The 23985-nt window shown below is 51.1% G+C and overlaps 5 protein-coding genes across 5 annotated transcripts; 2 read left to right on the forward strand and 3 right to left on the reverse strand.

Annotated features, from left to right (window-relative positions):
- Positions 1–579: 579 nt before the first annotated feature.
- HRG_11307 (uncharacterized protein) lies at positions 580–1234 on the reverse strand (the record flags this gene model as incomplete). Its single annotated transcript, XM_044869777.1, has 2 exons — positions 580–718; positions 804–1234. The coding sequence occupies 2 exons, from the start codon at positions 1232–1234 to the stop codon at positions 580–582; spliced, it is 570 nt and encodes a 189-aa protein (XP_044715039.1).
- A 1218-nt stretch (positions 1235–2452) lies between these two features.
- On the forward strand, positions 2453–3308 carry HRG_11308 (uncharacterized protein; the record flags this gene model as incomplete). Its single annotated transcript, XM_044869778.1, has 2 exons — positions 2453–2467; positions 2550–3308. The coding sequence occupies 2 exons, from the start codon at positions 2453–2455 to the stop codon at positions 3306–3308; spliced, it is 774 nt and encodes a 257-aa protein (XP_044715040.1).
- Positions 3309–5101: 1793 nt separating this feature from the next.
- Positions 5102–6083, reverse strand: HRG_11309 (uncharacterized protein; the record flags this gene model as incomplete). Its single annotated transcript, XM_044869779.1, has 3 exons — positions 5102–5412; positions 5468–5997; positions 6055–6083. The coding sequence occupies 3 exons, from the start codon at positions 6081–6083 to the stop codon at positions 5102–5104; spliced, it is 870 nt and encodes a 289-aa protein (XP_044715041.1).
- A 1823-nt stretch (positions 6084–7906) lies between these two features.
- HRG_11310 (polyprotein) lies at positions 7907–8679 on the reverse strand (the record flags this gene model as incomplete). The annotated part of the gene is made up of 2 exons (XM_044869780.1): positions 7907–8123; positions 8159–8679. 2 exons carry the CDS (start codon positions 8677–8679, stop codon positions 7907–7909), a joined length of 738 nt encoding a protein of 245 aa, XP_044715042.1.
- A 5545-nt stretch (positions 8680–14224) lies between these two features.
- HRG_11311 (uncharacterized protein) lies at positions 14225–14638 on the forward strand (the record flags this gene model as incomplete). The annotated part of the gene is made up of 1 exon (XM_044869781.1): positions 14225–14638. One exon carries the CDS (start codon positions 14225–14227, stop codon positions 14636–14638), a length of 414 nt encoding a protein of 137 aa, XP_044715043.1.
- Between the last annotated feature and the right edge of the window lie 9347 nt (positions 14639–23985).

Below are 23985 nucleotides of genomic sequence, written 5' to 3' on the forward strand. Positions count from 1 at the left end.
CATGCACCATCTATCTCGAAAGAATTACCACAAAAAGGATTGGAAGCGCTGCCTTTAACACTGAAGTAAAGACCGCTGCCGATCGAATCATCACATTGATGGGCCGCTTTACGACGGGTATCGACCAACTGGCAACGTTGTGGCCACTCCTCACTGTACGCATTGCTACCGTCGACCCATACCAGCAAAATGCCTTGCGTCAGCGGCTGGTTGGAATGGAATGCTTCGGATTAACGGTAAGGACGATTTACCTTACGCTGTGGCCTTTGCTTACCGAATGTCCAGTATGTAAGCCGTGTCCTAGAGGCACTACAGTATTCGTGGAGTGATGGGGCATGTTATGCGGAGCTTGAGCCGATGCTGTTATCGAACCTTGTTCCTTGAATGCACGGTAACTGTAAATAAAGGCAGCAGGGGGCATTTACAGGTTACGACGGATTGAACTATCAGCACACATCGCATGAATCGCCAATACAAGGCAGTTCCCCGACAAGTCTTGTATGAAGACGACCGAGGATGTTGATACTAGCTTGTGGAATCAATGTTTCATGGAGGAGGCATCAAGGGACCACCCCCATTCTAAGGCTGGTAAAGATACTCAAATTCAACACTCTTCCACGGCCGGTCGCCTGCTCCTTCGAAATTTCTGAGCGCGCTGCCTCTTGTGCCTTTGCCTAGGAGCTTGCCATCTTTGCTCAGGCGATCGAAGCCATGCATCCTTCCTCCCGGTGATTTCATCATGGCTCCTCCGCTCGCGCTGTCTGGTGCATCGTGACGAGCCTGGAGGAGAACACTGGGAGAACCTCAAGGTGATTTGAACAGGCTTGCGAAGAGGGAAGCCGAACTTCAGTTCAATTTGTTCGTCTTGTCCGCTATCGATGGATCCGTTGGCCTCTACTCGATGGCAAGTGTCGGATACGGCGACCTGAAATACAAGTCCAGGAGGACGATTCTCCTTCCCGTCGCTGCAGGAGGAAGAGTCATGAAGATGGCTAGGTGCGAGCACCGGATGTGCCTCTGCTGTAGGTGACTCTGCAATCTCGCCTTGCGCCTGTTCATCGCGACGTCCTGCGCCGTTGTATTGAGTTTCGGTGTCCCAAATCTCCGAGGTTGGCGAGGCAGGACGTAGAAGCCTATCAAGGGCACGGAGATGACCAGTTTGTCCACAGGAAACCGACTTAGTGTCAAGGGGACTCTCATCCTCCTGAGTCGTCGAGGCAGAGTCAGTCGACATGGCGGGCAGAAGGGCCTTCGTTAGATCGTCCGCCGCTCGTTGGCCCTAGGAGAGGTGCAATAACAAGAAGAGTGATAGAGAAGAAGAATATCTGCTTTCCGCACGAGTGTGGAATGGGCTTCCCGGGTCGAGCTTGTCTGTAACCCCTGATGCAAGCTCCAGCAAATTATCCCGCAAGTCCTCCGCAATGTGACCTTGGCCACTTCGTGCCAGCTTTCAGCCGGGTTGGCTCATGCACCTTCCTCATGTTTCGGGGTTGTGGTCCGCTGTTGCTTGGCTGATGCCTGTGAGCCACCCTTTGGGGGGACGTCTACCAGTCAGCCTAAGTCTTCAACCATCCCTTGCATCAAATGGTCCGTGTATCCCTGACCAGGACACCTCCAGCTTCTGCATCTACGCGTCGATCACATCCCAAATCCACCAGCAGCCAACTTCCAAATAGGCACCGGGACGAATCTCTAGAGTCTAGGGTGACTGGGCGGACCGCCTCTTCCGAACCATGCATGCAGACTGGCCCTTAGCTCTCCTGCAGTGGGAGTCAGGGGGTGAGCGTGACGCAGGATTCTGCCTGTTGATTTCTCTTCCCTCGTCCTGGCATGGGAAGTGCTGGGTGGCGAAGCTCGCAGGGATGGAAGCCTCGTGACAAGGGAAGGGCTGCCCACGTCGGCATCCACCTCGGAAGAAGAAGGTAGCCTCTGTGAGACCTGCGTCCGCGGCTGCCGAGGTACGGATGTTCTGCAATACTGGTTGGATATGACAGTTATGAAATATTGGCAAACAGGCAGGGGCTCTAAAGCGAGCGGCTCCCAAGACTCGGTCCAGCTAACCAACCGACTCATCACGTTTACCCAGGGGGGAGTGTTCCATTTCCCACCAACACGGGGCAAATGTGACCCGTAAAATGCAAATCAGACTGTCCTTTGTCCCAGCCCCTGGGAAGACTGCAAGGGCTACGCCATGACCAGCACGCGGCCAGGCAAAGAAGGTGTGAAGCTGCTGTAGCTATCTTACTTGTTCTTTCCCCAAGTACCTCCCTTGCCAGAGATCTAACAAGTTTTGTCCATTTCCTCGTTTTTCCTTTTGCCAACCCCCATTCTTTCGCGACACCCAGCATTGGGCCGATACTCTACTTACGGGACTATTCGCCTGATTTTTATTTTTATTTTACTTTCCTCCTTCACTGGCCAAAAAGAGTCTATAGACAAGTCTACAAGCTAAATGTCAGCCCCCGCAGTAAGTGACATAAACCCAGGTGATGCCATCGACAGGAATGGCCATTTCTAACACGAAACTCCGTCTCTCTTCTCTGCTCTAGCAGAAGAACAGCTTAGTCCGAATTCGAGACAACCAAAGGAGATCGCGCGCCCGACGGAGAGAGTATGTCCAGGAGCTCGAACAGCGACTGAGGGTATGCGAGCTCCAGGGCATCGAGGCTTCGACCGAGATCCAGATGGCCGCAAGGACAGTTGCCGAGGAGAACAAGAAGCTACGGGAGTTTCTCAACAAGCATGGCTTTAGTGACGGCCATGTTGCCCATTTCTTGCAGTCGGGCACTTTCGTGCCACTTGATGCCGACCAAGACCATCCTTTTCCCGCCGGCGACCCTGGGGCCGCCGTCCAGTCGCTGGAACAGCTCCTGGTGCCGCGTCGACTAGCCATTCTAGATCAAGACTTCTACCTCTCTTTGCCGAGACAGTCATGTCGGGATCCCTCCACTGCCAGCGGGTCGACGACAAGGTCGTCCATCTTGGAGTCGTCGCAGCTTACGACGTCCTCCTACGGCTATCAACATCACATGGCCATGGCTACCGCAGTCAGGGGCTTGGAGGTTCAATCCAAATACCCACTAATAACCCCGTTAAGTCGTGCGAGCACCACGCGACAAGGCAGTGTTCATTGTGAGCATCCGTCTCCGTCGATGCTGGACAGTCCCGGCCAACCCATGGCCACAACACAGGCTATGTTTATGGGCGACCGTTCGGCAATTCACTTGCAACGCTCTCTACCGACATATACATATTCAGACTCGACGATACCACATTACGGTCCTCCAGGGAGCACCTCCGACGGTTGATTCCCATGCTCGTCCAGCGGTGACAGCAGAAATGTACATGTTGATGGTGGGAATTGCCTGTAAATACAAACATTCCCTTCAAAGCTGTCACCTGTTCTATGACTGTATTTCATAGAAGCCCAGAGATCAAGGTGGTAGTCATTGGCTCCACAAGCCTGTAGTTGATCAGAAACTGCAAATCCGTTATCGTAGCGAACGTCAGCCGAGTGCGCGTAAGCGAACATGATATGGCGAGGCATTCAAGCGTACAGGGCCCAGATCTGTCTTGCAACCCGCAGTCTCAGTGGTTACGCGAACGTAAGACTCCGACCATTGCCTGTTGGTTCCGCTGCTGCCTTGAGAGGTCCAGCTGCCTGGTCCAGAGGGAAGAGCTACTTCAGGAGCCATAGTCTTTCTAGGGGTGATATACGAAGGTGAATTTTTTGAAGATTTTGAATGAAGGATGAATCAAATGAATTGAATTTTTGGGATCTCGATTCAAAATCTTCAAGCTCCAATTTTCGCGATTCAAGTTGGGTTTGGGCCAATTCAGGCCATTCATGAATGGTTTGAAGGGATCCCCTAAACGAAGTGAATTTGGTGTGTACCTAAGCGATTGCAAAAATACCTCAAAACTCCAATAAGTAGTATATAGTTTTATAGCCCTCTGAGAAGTGTCTTGATAATCCCGAATACCACAAAAATTAACTTACATAAATACTGATCCGCATGTCCTAGGCAAATCGCTGAAAATATGCACTTTCAAAAGCTCTGCCGAATCCTCAAAATGCGTCGGTACAACGCGTTCGAATCGCCATTGTGCACGGTTACACACTCGTAGAGCCTCAATCCTCCGAAGCCTCCATTGTACCTAGACAAGGGGTTGATATCGCAGACTTATTGGCTTGGGAAGCAAGAGGTTTGGGGGTGGGAGGTTCGGTGGGAGCCTCGGTAGGACCCTCGGTGGGAACTTCCGCCGGAGCAGGGGGTTTAGGAGGAGGATTCTCGCCTGAACGCAGATTAGCATTATACACAAACAATGAGGGTATATTCATACCATTTACCAGCATTCCCGGAATGTGGTCTGGTCTCCAAATAATACTATTAGCGAAGGGCAAGATGTCATACTCCATGGCCGCCTTGATCAACGCCTGATCGATCTTATCTTCCTGAGTATAAGCACTCCGTAGAAGTGTTAGTACTCGCGCTGTATCTGCCTTCAAAGCGTGACGGCGGATACCGAATTCGTCTCTACAACCACTGAAGAGGCGTTCCACGTCAACTTCAGAGCCAGGGACAGAGAGGAGATCACGCGCCGCCGCAGCCAAAGTGGCCACTCCTCCTTGTGTTCTTTCCACCACTTCCGTAAGAAGTCTGGAGACTTTGCAATAGACTCGTCGAACTCTATTCGGGAAGTTGCAAACCACCGTTCAAGCTCCGAAATAGGGATCGCCGCGCCCGCCTCCGCCTCCTTCGCCTTCTTCATTTGGATGGCTCTCCACTGCGCAATGGAGACTCCTTGAGGACGCTCAGCTGGTCTGGATTGGCTCATAGATGAGTTTGTGGCATCCAATGTTGCTAGCTCCGGCCACTCCGTTCTGAAATACTTCTTGACTTTAGCCATAATCTCAGAGTATTGATCCGGTATCATCATTTCTAGTTGGTGAGCTTTATACCGCGGATCCAGGATGTGAGCTGCGAATAGCATCATTTGATCGTCAAGCTTCTTCATATATGTAACGTGTTTTGCTTTGCCCTTCGAGAAGGCGTTTCGAATGGACATATCAAGGTCTGAAAAGTCGCCAACCCTTCGACTACATCATCAAGAGAGCTTCCAAATCCCAATAGATATCGAGACTTTGTGAGATCTGCGGCATAGCTTCGGAGACTTTCAGAGTGTGGTCTTTAAACGGCTTCAGAACCTTCCGTAGTTGATAGAGCGCGACAATCTCTTCCGATAAGGGCAGGAGGCACTTGACTTGCTGGTGAGTATCAACGAACTCGGTATATTCTGCCTCAAGCTCCAGGAATTGGTCAATCATGTCGTAGGTCGAATTCCAACGAGTGTCGACATCGTAGGTTGGCTTCCGATGGTGCGTGCGGGCATGCTTTTGAAGTCTTGCTCCTAGGCCCGGATCTCAGCATCCAGAGATTGAGGAGGCGGATTTTGGCAATCCCACTTCGACTAGAGTCTCCCGGAACGGTGTAGTTGTTGCTTTTATTCTCTTCGTCCCACTTATCCAGCATCTTCTTGGCTTCCTTCGCTGTGCCTGCCTTGAGATCTTGCAGGACGCCCTCGCAAATGAGTGAGGTAATGTGAGCTAGACAGCGGATCCAACTCTTCCTGCCGTGAAAGCGCATGCGGGGCCTCCCTATTGGGCTCACCTTGTCGTCGAACTTGATCTTGAGAGAATCGTACAGAGACTGACAGAGCGTGCCGTTGTTGGCGGCGTTGTCTCCCGTAATGGCGAGAAGCTTGGGCTTGAGCCTGAGCTCCTCAAGTGTCTTCTCAACTATCTCAGCTAGTTGTTTGCCAGTGTGCGATCCTTTGAGCTCGATAAACTCAATAACCTCTTCTCTCTCCTCAAACTCCGGCGTAATCCAGTGCGCAATAATGGCGAAAATAGGCACCCGATTCGGTGCTGTCCAGATATCAAGGGTGAGCGAGATGGTAGCACAATTGTACTCAAGCTCAATCTTCAGCTTCTCTCTGCGTTCGACAAAGTCTGTGTAGATATGATTGCGTAAAGTTATACGACTCCTGTACACACAGGTTGTATTGTGAGCCAAGAACATCTCTTGGAAAGCAGGGGTCTCAACAACAGAGAAGGGTTGTCGGTGTTTTACAAACCACTGGCGGATAGACTCCTTTGCCGTGAGCCTTGCTCTTTGCCGGGGTCGACCGCTCCATGCATCTGCCTCTGTATAATCTCCTCCGCCAATGGCGCGGCCGTATCCATTGATTCGAGCGTGGTGAGACTCCTTCGTAATATTGTGGGATTTTAAATGGTCTCCCATGCCAGAGGTAACCCCTCGGCGGTTCGATTCAAGGACCTGGAATATCTTCCGAAGAGTAGAAGGATTTTGAAGGCACTCTATACAAGTCCACCGGAACTCTTGGAATATCTTCGGTCCATACTTGTACTCCGAGTAAAAGCTCCTGTCAATGGCTTCCCTCTGCATGTACCAATAAACGTGGCTGTTCTTGTCTCTCTTCTTGCGAACATGCTTCTGTTTGTTGTCGGCCCACTTCTTGATAAGTCCGGCTTTCTCTGCGAGCGTCATATGACTACCGGTACTGTTCAATGGCGGCTCTGGTGTATCCGCGTCGGGCATGTCATCATCTGACTCACAGTCAGGATGGCCCGGAGGGGCGCAGACAATTGTATCTTCGCCAGTCGGAAGAGGGGACGAAGGAGCCGGAGCTGTGCTAGGATCAGGGCGCGCGCGCGGATTCTGAGGTTGAATTGAGGACGTTCGATGCGGGCATAGTTCTGCGTTGGCAATTTACGCCGGGTCCTAGGAGCAAAGAAACTTGCTGCGGCAGATGTTTTCGATTCAGCAAGGGCCATACTATGTATCATGTTATAATTAGCTATTCACTCGTAAAGTGATTAAATAAGAGGGGGAGGTTGGAGGGTCATGAAGTTTTACCCGGTCTTGGCTAAAGGGCTCGAGAATACCAAATAAACCACAATAGAGTATAAAGGAGTCGAGGTTGAACGGGTAGGATAGGTCGTCGGGCAGGGCGTTGATTCGGGGGTCGACCCGAAGCCGCTGTCGGAAATATCGAAGCAGGAATTAGGCGAGATCGTCGTAAAATAATGTCGTGGAAGTTGTCGCGAAGACCGTTGCTCAATGCAGGCAAAAAAAGGTGGGATGGGCTGGCCGTGTCTTTCCGACAGCAGTAGGATTAACAGGTGGTCAATTGAGCGCGAATAACGCGTCTAAACCCAGCTGGTTGGCACAATATATCCTTATCATGCAGATGTTTCGGTACTTTCTCATCGGGCTAGCTTGTGTGGACAAACAAGTAGCAGTCATATTGGGCTCGAGGAGTAGATAAGTCCCTAGCAGCCTCTTAATCGCGAGATGACGCAATTCGTGTCACCTCCAATTGTTCGCGCAGTATTGAGATGTTGAGGGATCTGAACGCGTTTTTCGAATTAGCTTGCCGGAGGCTGTTTAGCGGTATAAGTCCTGTATTGTGGGTAGGCACCTGCGGCAGCTGCTGCAATGAGACGGTACTAGGGTTAACCTGTGATGTTGTATTCGTCTTGTTCTCTATCTAAGGAGGCAGAGGCCAGCGTGGAGAAAGGGGGCACGCTGCCCTCAGCCGCACACGTGACCGTACGGGTCACGTGCCAACCATGGTTGGTCACACCACTAGATAGATACATTCCTACACAGGCAACTCTTCTTTTGCTGAGAAGCACAGCAACACCTTGAACAGGTCTAAAGGATAGTAGCGTTAAGGCCGTGAAGGAATGTGCCGTGAGGGCGTGTGTCATTATTGCGAAAAAGTGGGTCCGACGTCTTGTTCTTAGCTGTAGATATCGGGAAGAAGTGAAGGGTCTTCCTGATAGGAGCAATCATTTGATCATAGGGATAAGGAGCGGTTAGGAACGTTGTACGTATCCTTCGACTCGAATTGTCAGACTATTGGTATCGATGAAGCGTTCCAGGGCTCGGTTTGGTGATGCTTTCGTCATTGCATCTGCTGGGTTGTCTGCGCCGTTGATCCAACGAATATCTGTTATCTCTCTCTTCTCGTATGACTGGCGAAGGGCCATGATATCAATCATCAATCGTTTTCCTTCGTCGTACCGAGCTTGACTAGGCATTCGTAGAGAGTACGAATCCGTACAGACGATGAGAGGATAGGAGGAAGGTTGAGTCGTTCCGTAATTATCTTCATAGTCATCGCAAGGGAGATGCCTATGTCGAATCCGTTGGCCATACCGTAGATCTCTGATGCTAGGACGCTACGGGTAACACGTTTGCACTTTGTTGAACTCCAGTGTACGATGTTACCACTAATCTCGAACTGTTTTTCTTTGTGGTTTGTCTCGTTAACGAGGGCAATGACGAATCCTAGTTGGGAGGATAAGTCCTTGTTGTTTGCGAAAGAACCATCGGTGAAAACCATCAGCTTTGCAGTAGCTAGATCAATTGGTTTGTACGTGAGGCCACGTAGTTGGTGATCCATTTGCCATTGCAGTCGCTTGTTCAAAATTGCGTAATCTTTATCCTCAGGGGTCTGTACTTGGGCGGCGACTGAAACATCGAAAGAAGCTTCCGGTTGAGCAATTGAAGCAATGTATGAGGCTCGCGCTCGTTCCTCAACGTAGCGCTGGTGACGATCAATTGCTTTAGGGTCAATGGTGGTCATTTTGCTGCTTGTCCCTTCTGTTGAAGTAAAGGGATCCTTTCTTAAGGGGTTATTATTCAGCAACGTCAGTCTTGCACCATTAAAGTCAACCGTTGTTCCGTATGTGATGTCAGTCTTGGGCTTGGAACGAAATTCTGCCTTTGTAGCTCTTCTTCTTCACGGGTAGAAAAGTTGTTCGTTCCAAGGATGAGGGTGTCATCAGTTTGCATTCCAACAATACCGAGCGTGTCAGGGCCAGTATTCGAAATCAGTAGGCAGGAGTCATAGGTGGAGGTAGACATATCCAGCTTTTCGAGGTGATGCTGCTGATATGTGCGGAACCAATGGACTCCGGCTTCTGCGATACCGTACAGGGCTTAATAACACGAATAATTGTTCCGTTAGGGTATTTGCCTTGTAGTTCCGTGGGCAAATACGTAAGAATGGTCCGGAAAGCTTGGTCTGGGATTGCGGGTATGCCTGAGTGATATCACGGAGGAGAGGGTTATGCCGTAGTTTTGAAGAAGTCCGGGGCAATAGCGAGGATGAGTCTCTGGCTAACGCGTTGAATTGTCGGAGATTGCGTCAGGAGGGTGGTCTTCTCAAAGTCGTTATGTCCTTGAATAACAAGTCGAGACTTTTCGTAGGGCTTAGTGTTGATTCCTTTGACTTCACGAACCATTCGAGAGCGAAAGATTCTATAGTTTCCATGACTCATTTGATCGTATCGTTCAAATTGGAATACACCGCGGCCAACGAGGTCAGTAATCTCTTTGTTATCGGATTCTTCGAAGGGTCACCAGGAGAGGTGATTATGCCATCAGACCGTAGCTTGAGGGAAAGAGCTTGTGCATCTTCCTCCTTTTGGGTCAAGAAGCTCTGGTCTACGGCAGGCCATCATGATCAAATCCTTTGGCTTGTTCTTTGATCCTGGTGGGCGTCCTCTCTGCGGGGGCGGGGTTCGGGTCGGGCAGGCAGGTCCGTTAGGGTCTTAACGGGGTCTTGAGCCGGTTGTTCATTAAGATCTGAACGAATGCCTGAGGGTCTGTGTCGTGTGTAGGGTCGGAAAGAGTGGTATCATCACGCAGATACGGTTGTACAAGGGTCGATCGAAAGACTTGGGGCCGTTGACTGTGTCAATGGTGATGTTATGGGTATCAATCGATGCAATCTTGAAGGGTCCTTGCCAACCGTCTTTCTCTCTCAAACGCGAACTTCACTTTGCAGCGGGAGGATAGCACTTCTGTCGTGCTCGGGCCGTTGCGTGCATGGAGGGCATCCTTAACTCGTCTTTCTGCCGAGAGTTGGCGGAGCATTTTCATCGCTTTCTGCATAGCTTCCGATCTTTTGAGGGTAGAAGCGGAAGGGGCGAGTCTGTAGATACGCGAGGGTATGCGCCGAAAACAAGCAACGTAGGCACAAGACCGTCAGGTCCTGCCGTATCATTGATTGCTTTAACAGCCATTTGAAGGACTGTTTCGGCGGAAGTGGTGTGGCCAATCTCAGCATGGAGGATGTTAAAGGCGCGTCGGAGGGTGCGTGATAGCGTTCAATCTTTCCAATGGACCAATGCGTCTCAACAGGTACTTGAGAGCATTTGATTCCCATAATCTTTGCTTCGTTCCGGAATTCGAGAGAAGCAAAGTTAGTTCCTGCATCATGACGGAGGGTATCAGGAGGTCCAAGATACGTGTCGATCCAGAGGGTCCGGAGGGTCTCCCATGTATCTTTAGCTGACATTGACGGTAAAAATCTGGCTCCTTGGAAAGCAGTAGCTGAGTCCACAACGTGTAGAACAGGGCGTTGTGGTGTTCCTAGGTGCATCACATCAACGATGATTTCGTAGTTGAACTCTTGATCATCGTTAAGGGTGAACTTGAAGCGGCGTGGGGCTTGTGAGTGCATTTGACAGTGGTGACAGAACTTAGAGATAGTCTCTAATGTGTCTATCGAGACGTCACTGTGCCCGGCTTGCTTCAAGAGGTGATGGAGCCTAGGGACTGCTGGGTGTCCAAAGCGTCGGTGAAGTGTACGAATCTCTGTTTCCGTAAGAAACGAGATGGACTCTTCATCTTTCGTAAGGAAGAACCAGGGATGTCCCCATTTGCGTACGACTGGAATGCTTGTAGGGCGATTAGTACAATGATTAGTACAATTGATGGTATCTGTGATGTTGTTGAAATAGATACCAAGCCGGTCCATATCAGCAAGGCAGAGCAAAAGGAGTTGGGGTTTGAAGGACGTGGAACGTGATCCTTCCGAGGGGTGTGTTAAGGGCGACTGTGCCGAGGAGTGGATGGCGTCGCTGTTGCCGAATTTGATGGAGGCCTGGCCGGATGTGGAGCTGTCGAGAGCTACAGAAGGGTCTTCTCGTTGTAGGGCGATGTACTGAGAGTATCCTGCTGTGGAAAATGTTGCTGCACCTGTGTCGATCATGATACCTTGGAATCTATCCCTTGAATAGCGATCTTCAATAATAAATTGCGAGGCTGGAACAACGGTTTGATCCGTCTGATAGACGTCTTCTCCTGTGATCAAATGATTGAATGCCTGTTGACAGAGCATTTGGCTTGCTTGCCATTGTTCCGGGTGATCGTTGGTGCTATTGTCATGTTCTTCCCATGTATCTTCAGTGTCATCAAAGCTGCTCATCTCATGACCTTCGTAGTCTAGAATATAGCCTCCGATGTCCGTGAGTTGTACACCTATGAAGTGACATTGAGTGATATGTTGGTCCTTGGCCTTTGCCGTTCATCCGTAGAGTGTTTAGTTGACCAACAGCCTTCTTGTCCACAAACAAAACACTTCTTCGTCCAGTTTCGGTTACTGTAGCTATGATTGTAGTTACTACGGCTTTGAGGCCGGTAGTTTCCACGGTTGTAGCTTTGTCTGTATCCGCGGCTGGGTCGTTGACCTGAATATCCGTATCTACCTCGAGAGCGGTTGTTATTGTATCGACGGTCGAGGTAGTACTGATGGTGTGGATCGTTATGATCAAATGATCCAGCAAAGTCAAGGGAAATTGAGAAGTTGTTATGAGGGCAAGATGGGTTTCAACGGATGCACGAAGATCTGCAAGAAGGTGCTCGACGTTATCGGCGGATTTGAAAGAGCGTATTGGAGTTCGGGTACTCCACGGCATGCTTTCATAAGCGTTGTACGCAGTTGGAGGTCTCCTGCGTACTCCTGCCAAGGGCTCGTTGGCAGAGCTGAAGCTTATCAAAGAGGATTTGAAGCACTTCGTGGGGTCTTCGAAGCATCTTGGGCACGGATGGAGTTGAAGGTTATTGTTGTCCAGTCAGTATGGTAGTGGACATGGTTGACTTCCGTGTCAAAGTGTTGTTTGAAGATATCATACGCTTGTCGGAACGTCGTAGCCCATGTGATCTTATCAAGATAGAATCTTTGGGCTCTTCCATCAAGGATCCGGGAAAGAGTGCGTGAAATTGTGATGGTTTCACTGGGATATGAGAGCAGTTGCTTAAGAAGAGGCGGAGCTTATCATCAAGGAGATCGTACGGCTCTCCTGTGTAGTTCCGATCTTTGTTCCAGGTCTTCATAAACTTCTGCTGGATGTCGCTATCGACGATAGCGTTCGGGATGTTATCCGGGGGGAGTTTCATGTATTCTCCAAAGGTTGCAGGGCCGGATAAGTGTTCGGGGATGGAGTTGGTGACGGGTTGGACGAGATCGGGGTTCTGGAAGCGGTAGGAAGTCGGATGAATAGTAAGAGAGGTCGGAGCAGGTTTATCTTGGATAGTCGGAGCAGGAGTAGGTGCGTTAGGAGGGCTCGTTAGGGTCTTAATAGGTTGTGGTTCGTTAAGACCTTGATGAGGTGCTGCTAAGGGCGTAACTGATGGTGAAGGAGGTTGAGACGGATGGGGATTAGTGGAAGCATTTGATCCTAGTAATGCTGTCTGCCTCCTGAAGGCAGCAGTCCTCTCATCAAACACCATCTCCGTAAACTCCTGCTCTGGCCAGGTTTGTGGGTTCTCGATAGTTTGTAATATGAGAAATTGTGTTGCGAATTTCCCCCTTTGTGAACCTGTGTAGATACCTCTTTTCCTTAGTAGTTTCCTGAGGGCTCTCTTGTATTCATTCGGGGCGCGGTCCCATGTGTCTTCGGTCCATTCTTCAAAATGCTGTTGGAAGTAACCAAGGAGGTCGTATCCTTGATCACTGCCAGATTGAACGATGAATATGAACTTTGCCACATATGTCGTTACTGCGATCTTGTCCTTTTCGTCGTGTGTGATATCGTTGTCCCAAAGGTCGATATTAATTTGTCGGAATGCGGATGCTTGGATGTCTAGTGCCTGCATCTGGTCGCATATTTCTTCGAGCTGGGCTTCTGGGGACATAGCTCGGGCGGTCGGGGCTATCGTGATCAAATGAATGAGACGATGTGGGGTTCGTATTGGTCTCTTCGTATACGAGTTGTCGCTAATAGGAGGTCGAGCGTCGCGTACTAAGTAGGTCGTTCGCGGCCAGACTGAACTGACGGGGATCTTGCTGCTTAACGTCAAGGGTCGAACGTTCTTACTAGTTGTTTGCGATGTGGTCGCCTGTCGATTCCGGTGCTCACGGCTAGGCAAACTAGCGGGCGATCGTAATCAACAGTTGGAAGGACTCTCGCGCGGCTGGGCAAACCAGCGGGAGATTCCTTGTTCTTAGCACAAATAACCTTCTTCTGAGCGCTACTCAGGGCCACAGTAAAGTGACGCGGACTATAGCACCTTCGAAGGTTGAGGAATTTGTCTCTTCTACTTAGCTGTCTGTGACGGGCGTGGGCCGGTCACTGATCAGTGTGGTAGGCACCTGCGGCAGCTGCTGCAATGAGACGGTACTAGGGTTAACCTGTGATGTTGTATTCGTCTTGTTCTCTATCTAAGGAGGCAGAGGCCAGCGTGGAGAAAGGGGGCACGCTGCCCTCAGCCGCACACGTGACCGTACGGGTCACGTGCCAACCATGGTTGGTCACACCACTAGATAGATACATTCCTACATGTATTCTATTTTAAAAATTTGGACTGCCGAGCTTAATATGTGCTTGAAATGTAGTTTTGCAACTACTCGTCCCACAGACCCACGTAAAGTGGGTCCTCACCACCTGTCTGTGTCAACCACCTGGCTGTGTCACTTCACCGCTTCAAGCCTCTATCTTGACCTCAACAACGGCACATTATGAAGAATAAAGAGCTTACGCTTGAAATGCGCGTAGCCGAGGCTATTAAAGCCATTGAGGCAAATCCCAATATGTCCCTTCGCGCTGCGGCTAAGGAATTTGGGGTTCCACGCGAACGACTCCGCTTGCGATTTCACGGCATCCAACCTCGCAGCGGCCATAAAGCAACGCATACGAGGCTATCGCCAGCTCAAGAGGACTCAATCGATCTGTATATCGATCGTCTTGAGCGTATAGGACTTGCGGTGCGGAAGGACTTATTACGCGATGCAGCAAATCGGGTTCGGCCCTGATGGTACCCGCAACGAACCCTTCGACTCCCAATGCTTTGTTGGCAAAAACTGAATATCCCGTTTTATTAAACGCAAGGGATATCATATTATGAAGCAAAAGGTACTCGATAACCAACGCAAGCTTGCCGAATCAGTCCCGCACGTTACCGAGTACTTCAAGAAGCTCCACGAGACGATTGCCTCGTACGGGATTAACCCGGCTGATATCTGGAATATGGACGAGACGGGCTTCCGTATTGGTATTGGCAGGGACCAAGTTGTCGTCACGAAATCAAGGCGATCGCAATACTTTGGTATTGAGGAAAACAGGGAGTCGGCAACAGCCGTTGAAGCGATTTCTGCCGATGGTCGATACATCCCTGCGTTTTTGATCCTATCCGGCAAGGTCCACCTCGAACAGTGGTACGGCATCAAGGAGCTAGATGGCGATACCCTTATTGGTGTTACGGAAAGGATTTACGAACGATCAGCTCAATCTAGCGTGGATTCAACATTTCGATAAGCATGCAAAGAGCAAAGGTGCTTGGAGGCTATTGCTCCTGACGGCCACGGCTCCCACCATACCCTTGACCTTATCGAGTACGCTGAAGCCCATAATATTGTGCTCTTTGCATTGCCTCCGCATCTTACGCATCTCCTTCAACCGCTTGACGTCGTGGTATTTCAGCCGTATAAACATTACCACAGTCGGGCAGTCGATTTTGCTATTCGCAGTGGTGCGAGTAAAATCACCAAGCTGGAGTTCCTCGCTATGATCCAATCAATCCGCGTCAAAGCTTTCAAGGAGTCTACAATCCTCTCGGCATTCAAAAAAACAGGAATCCACCCATTCAATCCAAAGCCAATCCTCTAGAGACTCAAAGAGAGGGCAGGACCAGACGCCGCCGACAGAGCTACCTGCAGAGCCGTATTCATCCCCTTTGGTACCCCATACCGTACGGAAGTTTGAATCAGTTGGCCAACGTCTCCTTGAGTTTGACCCAATTGATGATATTGAGAAGGAGGTCTTCGTACATAACCTTCAACGCTACGTTAAAGGTGCAATCTCCCAAGGCCACGAGTTAAAGCAAACGATGGTCGATCTGTACAATACCAAGCTTGCCGAGCAGCAACGCCAAGGCCGGAAGAAATACAAGAACCGCCACCTTCAAAGCGGTGGAGTACTGACTGTAGACGAAGGGAGGCTATTGCGAAGTCAAAGGAAGATATTCGCATTGCAAAAGCAGAAAAGTTGGTACTGGCGAAGCAAAGGGGAGAAAAGGGCGATTGAGCTCGAGGAGCGACGGGCAGCCCGGGCGGCTAAGAAAGCTGAAAAAGAAGCCCAACGATCAGCTTTATAAGCTACAAAAGTCAAAAATAGGTAGACTATTGCGGCCAGTATTCAATTATCGTATGCATCAATTTTTAACTTTTTTTGCCGTTTTATTATTAAATTAAGTTGGCGTTGAAGCCGTAAAGTGACACAGCCAGGTGGTTGACACAGACAGGTGGTGAGGACCCACTTTACGTGGGTCTGTGGGACGAGTAGAAAATGATTGATCTAGGGACTAGTTATATGCACAACAGGTTACGCTATGTGCACAGCAAAAAGTGGAGTGGTGTGGCTTGGTGGCGCAGGAGCGCCGATACCGCAAATTTGAACTGGCTCTTCCACCTCTGCGAAGTACGTATCGCATCTTAGTGCGATTTTTGCCCTCAAAACACCACGTGTTGCAACCGGCGTCGCTTCCACCGCCAGTATTATGGAGTCGGTTTATTACCGCGAATTCGATACCAAAGAGGCTGCCCAAGCTGCCTGCCACGCCGTCGCCAAGGCCCAAGGCTTCGCCTTAGTCATACGATCGGGGGAGGGCCAGCGCCTGCTATATGACTTGCTCAAAGGCAGGCGAGTATCGCGATAACACTGACCCGGGCGCCCACAAGACGAAAAGCCGGCCTAATCAGTCTACGCAGAGGTCAGGATGCCCCTTCCGCCTAACCGTTAAGAAGCGCCGTACTAGTGGCGCCTGGACCCCAGTGCCGTCTCCCTCCTCACGCGACCACGACCACCCTTTTACGCCTGCTGTCACGCACAGTGGTTATCGCGCAGAGCTCATCGCCGAGCATCACGGTCATATCGTTGGCCTCTATAATACTGGTCTCAAGCCGTTCCAAATTGCTACCCACCTGCGCGGCCTAGCCCTCATCAAGAACCCCGACCTTAAGTTCATAACGGGGCAGCATATCCGCAACGCTATTGCTGCCTACCGCGTCAGGGAGCTCGCTGGCCGCACGCCCCTTCAATTCCTCTACGATCAGCTCAAGGACTTATCCCTCGGCTTCTTCTTCCGCGATACACGCGACCAGGAAGGGCGGCTGACCGGCCTCTTCATCGCACCGCGCACCGGCATTGAGCTTTGGCGGCGTTTTCCAAATATTCTCCTTTTGGACTGCACGTACAAGACCAATAGGTTCAAGATGCCTCTTCTCAATACGTGTGGACCAACAGCATCAGTCAGACGAGATCCTCAATTTACAGCAGGCGGCTATACATAAGGTATCAACTTCTACCCTTCAGCCGATCTTTGCGAAAATCCGGCCAAATCTCTCTTCCTGGGCGGTACGGAAAATAGGGATCGAATTCCGTGCTGTGGGCAGAAACGTTGCTACAGATGACCGGGCACAGCAGCCGCCGCCTGGCAGTTGTGATCCTCTCCATCACTGTAGCTTTAAGTCCAGCCTTGGCTTGCCATGCCGTCACGATATCTTCAAGCGGCTCAAGGATGCCCGTGGCGCCGGCGTTGGTGCCCGTGGCGCTATTCCTTTCGAAATGACCGACGTTGACGAGTTCTGGCATCGCGAGCGGCAGCTTCGGGGCTCGAGCCCTAACGACGCTCCACTCGATCCACTACCCGTACGCGGTAAAGGCCGGCCAAAGGGTTCATCCAACCTCGAGAAAGGTGCCTGCAGCACAAGGCGTAAACCCTCTGCACATGAGATCGTTGAGAGGATCGAGCGTGCCGAGGCTATAAGGCTACCGCTGTCAACAGCGCCGGCGGCACTCACAAGCACGAAAAAACACGAGGCTGACAGCAAGGCTGGCGGCAAAGGCAGGGGCAGGGGCAGCAGCACCGCTGTTAACGCCGCCGATGTGACGAGGCAGGCGTTGGAATACATTTACGCTAATGGCGACTCATACGAGCCAGGCACAGAGATGCCACGGGCATATCAGCGGCACCGCACGCCTGACTCTGACAATGAGCTTGCCGGCGCAGGCGAGACGCAGGGCACAATTCACTGTTATCAGGCCACGCAGCAGGCTACGCAGTGGAATACGCAGCGGATTACGATGCCTTCAACCCATCGCGGTCACAAAGAAGAGGATACAGAGGATGAAGATGACCCGCTAGCCGATTTTGATATGATGGACGAGGAGATGGAGGAAGAGGAGTGTTTAAGGGAGGAATTACATAAGGAAGGCCTCTTATAGCTACCGTCATTGCCATCGCCTTTTAATTGACGAAAGGACGCTCCGTACGACTCTAAGAATGTGCCTCTACTGTATGTATTGATGCATCTCGGCCAGCTTCAATTTGCCGCATCAACTTACAGCTGGCCTTGCTTGAGCGCGCCTTTAGGTCACGGTTGGGAATTTGCGGTATCGGCGCTCCTGCGCCACCAAGCCACACCACTCCACTTTTTGCTGTGCACATAGCGTAACCTGTTGTGCATATAACTAGTCCCTTGATCTATTGATTGACTTGAGGATGATGTGGCATTTATGGAGCAAATGTTAAGCACAGATATCGAGAGTTATATCACCCGAACGAGAAAATCCAGAACATTCGAGTGGCACTACATTTAAATGGTGTGCATTATAAAATGTCACTGTTCACGAGCTTCATGGTGTTTTTGATACTCCGTATAGGGTGGCAAGATTGCTGAAACGGCGGGCGTATCACTCACTGTTAGGGTCGTTATACCAACATATATGGACGCCAACTACCCCACTTCCAACCCACTGGGATTTTGCCAGTGGAGTGTCGACGACGGAATCCAACTGAAACACGCACAACATAATTTTAAATACGCAGAATGTCATCGCAAGGGCGGCCGATTTCGAAGTTACCATGTCCGCGCGGGGCGAACCCCTGCTCCTGTCAGAACGGTGGTTCTGTGGCGTGCCTAATGGGGAAAGTGCATTGTGGAATATATTGGTATGATGGGGTCAAAGCAGCTCGTTTCTGTTGCGAAGACCATTGCGCCATGCAGGCAAAAGTGGAACGCGCTCCTACAGGTGCGCTGCAATTGACACATATCTGATGTCTGTCTTTCTTCCCGATAGTTTCTTGATGTGTACGTGTGTGTCTGCTCCGAAAGAAAAGGGAGGCCCTTGGTGGGTGGCTTTGGGCATTAGCCTTTTCCTCCCCTGCATGCCCCTTGGCTGGCAGCTGCGAAGCGGGGTGATCCTTTTTTTTCACCGTATATTTCGACCATATCGCCATTCATTCAAGATTTGATGAATGAATTGAATAAAGACTCCTGATTTTCGATTCGTCGAATTTGAAGACCTTACCCGATTCCGCTTCATTCAATTCAAGGGTCCCGAGGCCGATTCGACTTCAAAATCTTCAAATATCAGCCCTAGCTTCGAGGAGGTCGATGTCGAAATGGCGATGGCCGACTTCGACGAGACCGCAGACGACGTAGAGGCGGGAATGCAGGCTTGGCGGGCAGAGAGTTGGCAACACGGCCGACGCTGAACAAAACGCAGTCGATCGCTTTCCCAATCATATGCTGCCAGCTCGATTTGATGCGACAAAACGACGGAGGCGAAGTCGGCCAACTCTGCCAGTTCGTCGGTGGCGAGGGCAGGACTGGCAAGTCGCGAATCATCGAGGCATTCGTCGAGTTGTTCAGTAGGAGGAGCCTTTCGAATCGCCTGCTGATCACGGCGACATCAGGGACTGCCGCAGCGCTCATCAACAGTATCACGATCCACTTCCACCTGCGGGTTCTCCAAAGACTAAGGGGCGGCCGCGAACACGGCCAGAGATCTTGTCGAGGTGTGACTGCCAACCAAGCGGACCGGCTCGTCCATGGCCAGTCTCGGATGGATTGGCGGGAGAAAGACGCACTGGTCCTACCATGCGCCATCTTCGTCAGAACATATTTCCATGTTATACCGGGACGCTGATCTATGAGCGGAGAATTGTTGCAACGCCGTGGTAGAGTGATGGTGAAGTCAAGAGGTTGGCGGAGGACTGGCATGACTAGATCACCAACTGTTGTAGAGGCGAGTGGCGGGGAACGGGTTGGTCGAGGAAACTCGGGGTGTCGCTCCTAGACCCTTCCGCTGCTGCCTGGTGCTCGGCGCCAGCTCACTTTCTGGCTGCAGTGAAGACGATTTTGCTTACCAAGAAGGGGTTGCAGTCCTTACAGCTCAGTACTACCAAGCAGCCAGAAGCTAGGATGCTGTCAATCGCCCAAGACGAGGACTTGCTGCACTGTTGTGAAGCCAGAATCGGCCGCAGGTACGGTAACGGGAATCCAGGCACCCATGATGGGCGGAAGGGTCTAGGAGCGACACCCCGCGTTTTCTGTACCCAGCCTTCTCCCCCGAACTTCTCTTTTGCGACAGCTGGTAATTTTGTCCTACAGTACCAATCATCCGCCAACCACTCACTTGAGTTCACCATTATTCCGCCATAGGATAGAGCCGCTACTAGATGTCCAAAGGCACATGTTCAAAGGCTCATACCGGCGGCACAATCACAACCGCGGCCAGCCAAGTCCCTGCGAGCAGAGTCCCCCTGCCTGGCCGACCCCTGCCAGAAGTATCGCTTCCCAGAAAATGAGGCAATGACAATGACAATAACGACGACTTCGAAAGCGGTGTCGATACTCAGGCTGACAACCCGAGGGCACGACCCCATCTAAGCTTGAAAGCTCTCACAGGACGACAGCCTCGCACAAACCAGCAAGCGTCAGGCAGTTGTATTCACCGGCGAACGACGATGACACCTCGCGCGAGCCCAGCTGCGTTTCCACTACAAGCGGAGACATGGGAGGCGTTACAATGACTGCCTGGCGGGGCTATAGAGCTTTCCAACCGATCAGCGGGAGCAATATTTGCCTTTACAAGTTCCATTATACGTGCTATCTCGCACTGAATGATCGCCTCTTCATTACGCCTGTTGGCCCTAACGGGGCAAGTATCTCTCGATACTGGCATGGGTGCAGAGGAGCACGCAGGCCATTGGACCATAGACCGGCCGCCACGTCTGGGAAACGACTTCATCCACTGATCCATCATCAGTCAGATTGATACCGCTTCACAAAGCCGCAGACGCTTCTGATTGGAGCACATTGTCACCTCATCGTACATCTCTCGGCCCGGAGGCTTGCTAGGCGGAGCCTACGGCGGTATGGCGGCGAGCCAGTCGTGGACAGCAGTCAGTGCGGCGGGTGGAGGGCTGCCAGCTCAAAGGTCTGCTCGGCGATGAATTGCGACGTGACGGCGCGGTCTAGAGCTAGCCTCTAGATGGTAGCCAGATACCCCGGACGGAGAATGGCTTGGGCTTCTGGATTTGCGTCTCGTATCACACCGTTTCCGGGCTGCCCACAGCGACTCGCATACCCGCAGGAGAACGAAAATAGGCGGAGGTGCCCCCTAACCACATACATGGCGAAGTTCCATTGCGCCGACATCACAGGAACGACATCCGTGTAGGAGAAGATCACGAGATGTCCTTAGGCGAGGGTTTGCCTATAAAGACCATACATTCCGACTCCATGTGTCTTCGTCTCCTCATCCTACCTCTACACTATCCTCGTCACGTATTTCCATCCTTCTCCACTCTCTCCCCGTCCACAGCGCCATGGCAAGTAAAGAAGCAAATAGCGACAAACTCACCGGCTGGTCAGCCTGGGGCGGAGAGGGTCAATCCGGGCCGAAATATATTCGCGAATACAATGTCGACGACTCCAGTTGTGATCCCGTTTTCGAAGGTCACATCGAATTGGAAGAACTTACCTATGTGAACGAGGCACTTAAATCCTGCCACATGCCAGCAGACAGTGGAATCGATCATGTCGGCTGTAATGAAACTGTCGCTGCGAGCACTACTTGTACCATGCCCCACCCCCCTTTCGGTAACACCCACCTTTCGGTAGCGCAATTGAAAAAAACTCCACCAAAAGTCTACCATTTCACTTACACCGATTGCAGCCAACTTTAAAGATATTCGCAAGCAGTCACTTGGAGCGGATAGAGAATTGACCGAATTCCAGTTTTTGGTAGTTAAATATTTCTACAGGGCGCTGTGTTCTGTGTGAATGTTGCGCGCGAAATTACCATTCAGCCGCGTAATCTTCCTCTCCCTCCCGACGATGATTATTCTCATTATTCCTCCACCACATGTCCAAAAAGACCTCAAAACGGCCTTGACGTGTCTACGTTGAGGCTAAAAACGCAACTGTCATATAGTAAATCACAAACAACGTCTTGTCACAGTATCGCGCCGCTCAAAAAGTACGACATACCTCGGCAGCATGATTCTGACTGACAAAAGTCCAAGCAGCCCTGGTTGATCAGATCCAGGCTCGCAAACACTTGAGAAAGAATCATAAGGCTCGGTTTGTCTCCTATATCATCTGTCAAGAGTCTCTTGGCTCTGCTCCCTCCAATAGACCGATCCACGCCTGCGTGGAGACTCTAAAACGCAACTGAACAACAAGCGGACAGCAGGCCGCAGCCGGTCCACCAAATTCATCAATCGCCATCCGGAGATCAAAAACAAGCGTGAAAGACGTCAGGAAGCTAACAGGTTTAACACTTTCACGCCTCGGGCGGTTCACTGGTACTGCGATATCAGGGACAAGGGGTATGGGCGGATTAAACCGGAGAATATCGTGAATGTCGCCGAGGGCGGTATGATGTTGGCTTTGGTGAGCGTTTGACTTGCCGTTCATTATTCCAACTAACCAGCGTCTTTTCTCCAGGTTTGGAAAGTCTTGTGGTTTGCAGTACAGACCCAAAACGGAAGGCCCTGCTGAAGGGACCACAGTCCCGCAACTAGACCTCATTTATCGAAGCCATCACTGCGGATGGCCGTGCCCTTACTCCTGGTATCATTTTCAAGGGCAAAGAACTCCAGAAAGAGTGGTTCGTGACGGAATTCGGCAAAATTGCCGACCGGAATTACATTACCTCGCCGAACGGATGGATGGACCACCTGTCGCTATTGAGTGGCTTGAGAGAGTCTATTTGCCTGAGACGCAGCCTGCCGATGAGTCGGTGCTAGGCTGATCATATTAAATGGACATGAAAGCCATGAAACGGTGCGTTTCCGTATTTATCTCCTAGAAATCACTATTAACCGGGACCAGGATGCATGGATGGCCACGTGCGTTTTGAACAACGTCTACTGCTGTTACCTTCCTTCCCACTGCTCTCATGGCCTTCAGCCACTGAATAACGGTGTTTTCAAGGCTTTCAAAGCGGCGCATCGGAAATAACTTCAGAATTTAACTTGTCTGACGGATTCTGCCCCCGTTGATAAGGTCAAGTTTATATGCGCCCATGCCAAAGCACGTGAGGTCGGAATGACAGCAAAGAATATGTTGTCCAGCTGGAGGGTCACTGGAAATTGGCCAATCTCACGATCCGAGGCATTCCGGCATGCAGATATTCACGCAGATCCGGTAGAGACATCTACAAATTCTGCGCCGCTTTGGCTCCTGATGATACACCCAAGAACCAGCCGCCAGATTCGCGATTTCGAAAGAACAAGGCTCCTAGCACTCGGATGAGTTACGCTGTGATCACTAGAGGCTCTGAAGCCCAAGAACAAACGGTTGCTGAGCACAGCAACAGAATTGCGAAGCTGGAGGCAGAAGTGGCCCGGCTGCAGAGAAGCAAGAAGAGGAGAGCGAATCAGAACGCGAACAGACGTTTTATGACTCTTAGTGAAGCTTTTGTGGCCCAGGAAGCCATTCCCCAAAGTAGAAGTCAAGAGATGCCCGTTGTGCCGAATTCTGCGATCGAGGAGGAGGTGGTCTCGGAGGTGGAGTCAGCTTCAGTGATGGAAGTCAGGACGGCACCTGAGGCCCTTTGTCACCACCAGATCCGGGAGAGTGGTAAAAAAAGCGCGGTGCAGATAGGAGCGTCCATTTATCTACGGAATGATATATTTTTGGTGTTTATAATCTCGAGTTCTGGTCATATTTCATGTAGTTCAAATGGTAGACTTTTGGTGGAGTTTTTTTCAATTGCGCTACCGAAAGGTGGGTGTTACCGAAAGGGGGGTGGGGCATGGTACATGTGGCAGCCTCTTTGCTGTGACGGACCGCAAGATCAGAGACCTTTGCTACAACGAGCACTGCGAAATTCGAAATCAGCTGGCCGACATCAGCTCTCGTCTCGGCGCCTTAGAAGCTCAACTTGCCAATACCAATCCCGTCTGTCAGGAGTGCCACAGCACCAAGGATCGCAAACAGCATGCCAAACAGGACCCGCAGCAGCAGCGAGACCAGCCACCTCATGGGCCCGCAGAGCAGGCGCTGGATGACGAACCACGCGCGCGTCGCCGAAGCGGTGGAAGGCATCGGAAGACTTGCCCAGAGGGGGCGAGCGGAGCCGCGAAAACAGTGAACAAAGTCAAGCTCTCACGGGTCTGGCTCGGAAATAACCAAGGGAGTGCCCGCCATGAGTATACGTTGAAAGGCCCAAGAGAGCATGGTGGAGGGGCCGGAGGGCTCTGGAGGTCTGAAACAATCGGGGCCGATACCACGCTGGAAGGAGTACATTTTGCGCTGATGACGGACGTTCTTTTCTTGAAGTCGAGATTAACGGCGGCAGCCACTTTC

This window comes from Hirsutella rhossiliensis (assembly GCF_020360975.1).
Source record: "Hirsutella rhossiliensis strain HR02 chromosome Unknown scaffold00020, whole genome shotgun sequence".
Taxonomy (NCBI): Eukaryota; Fungi; Ascomycota; class Sordariomycetes; order Hypocreales; family Ophiocordycipitaceae; genus Hirsutella; species Hirsutella rhossiliensis.